The sequence below is a fragment of the Bufo gargarizans genome, chromosome 5 (assembly GCF_014858855.1).
Source record: "Bufo gargarizans isolate SCDJY-AF-19 chromosome 5, ASM1485885v1, whole genome shotgun sequence".
NCBI lineage: Eukaryota > Metazoa > Chordata > Amphibia > Anura > Bufonidae > Bufo > Bufo gargarizans.
This window is the reverse complement of record NC_058084.1, coordinates 84,695,858-84,697,433: the sequence shown is the minus strand read 5'-3', so window position 1 is coordinate 84,697,433 and position 1,576 is coordinate 84,695,858. Positions and strand designations below refer to the sequence as shown.

Here is a 1,576-nt window from a genome sequence, read left to right as displayed (position 1 = left end):
TAGGATTCTGACCGATACATTCATACATACTGTACATGCAGTACACAGCCCATAGCTTCATTGGCTTGTATTGGTCAATGGTCTTAAGAAAGTAGTCTCATGCACCAATATACATCTGATGCGTTATTTCCAGGCACTGCATACATGACTGAACCTAGAAATATGTTCCCTTTATACCACGTAGACCTTTGCACAGGATCAATGTCAGCGGAGTGTGAATACCTTGGTTTAGCCCTCCAGTTCTAAGAAGAATCCATGTACATTCCTTTTTCTGCAAGAAGACTTTTCTGGTCCAAGAACTTCTCCAGTCTCAAGGCAAAGAGCTCCTACAGCAAAAGCATCTCAAGGACATGAAGATCTGGTGCGCCCCCTCGCGGAAGCGCTGGTCGCATACACTGTAAATGATCACATTGCAGCAGCTATTGCTTGCAAGCATCCAAAAGGCAAAAAAGGAGAAGGTACACCACTGATACCCCAACACGTTGCCCACCACAAATACTGCTATAGGGGTGAAGGAAGCTGTGAAGGCAATAGTCAGAGTGCCAATGGTCTTGGCAGCTTTAATGTCAGAGAAGGAGGCTCTAAGGGGCTCCTGGTCTGTCTCAGACAAGAGCTTTCTCCTGCGAGTGTACTGGTGAATGGTGGTCAGAGTAAGAGCATTGATTATCAGAGTGCCCCCTAGCAGGCTGAAATCAAAGGCTGGGAATAGCAAAAGTATCTGCCACACATGCGACGGTGAGGATGGTGCTGGGGCATAATTGCACATTCTGCTGCAAAGATTGTACTCCAACACTATAGCACCCTGGCTGGAGATGATGGGGACAATGGCCAAGAAGAAGCTAGCAGCCCAGGAGAACAAGATCAGCAGCAATGTCCTCCTTCTGGTGAGCACCACTTCCTTGTGCAGGGGCTTCAGGATGGCAATGCTCCTTTCAATAGTCAATAAAAAGATGGTACTTATAGACACAAAAGTGCATCCAGCAAAGACTGGACCGATGAGATAACATGGGTGCCAAGATCCCACAAATAGCACCTCATTTCCTCCCTCTGCCATGGAAGAAGCATTGATGGAAAGCATTTTAATTTCTCCATAGACAGAAAAAGGTACCACCAAGATGCCCAGAGCAAGGTCAGCCACTGCCAAGGAGGTCTTTAAGTAGCCCTGAGAGGTACGCAAGTGCTTGGTGGCCAGGAACACCGCCAGGATCACCAAATTCCCCAGCAGTATGGCCAGGATTAGGGCAACCATAAAGATGACTGTGAAGAGCCGATTCCCAGAAGAGCAGCAGCTGCTACAGTTGGTGTGATTGACTTCTGTGAGCATCCTTGCAAGGAGTTAGGAAGTCTGCGCAGTCTGCCTTCTCCTCACTCTTCTCCCTATGGCTGGCACATCAGCAGTAGCACCACTTCTTCTCTGCTTTCCACTTCAGTCTTTTACTTTTCCTCTAATTTCCCTAGGTTTCTGCTAATAACACAACCACAGATCTTCCTGATTCTCTCCATAGATCCTAGTATCCCAGCTAATGCCCTGCATCCACCTTTCTGCCCCAGCTTGTCTCCTGCTCCTGTGATATCT

At 47.7% G+C, this 1,576-nt stretch overlaps 1 protein-coding gene across 1 annotated transcript; it reads right to left on the bottom strand.

Annotated features, from left to right (window-relative positions):
- Positions 1–310: 310 nt before the first annotated feature.
- LOC122939312 (alpha-1A adrenergic receptor-like) lies at positions 311–1,324 on the bottom strand. Its single transcript, XM_044295383.1, has one exon. It carries the CDS (start codon positions 1,322–1,324, stop codon positions 311–313), a length of 1,014 nt encoding a protein of 337 aa, XP_044151318.1.
- Between the last annotated feature and the right edge of the window lie 252 nt (positions 1,325–1,576).

Bases quoted from the DNA above. Each gene is read 5' to 3' on its own strand.
- LOC122939312 (XM_044295383.1), bottom strand. From the start codon at position 1,324: ATGCTCACAGAAGTCAATCACACCAACTGTAGCAGCTGCTGCTCTTCT.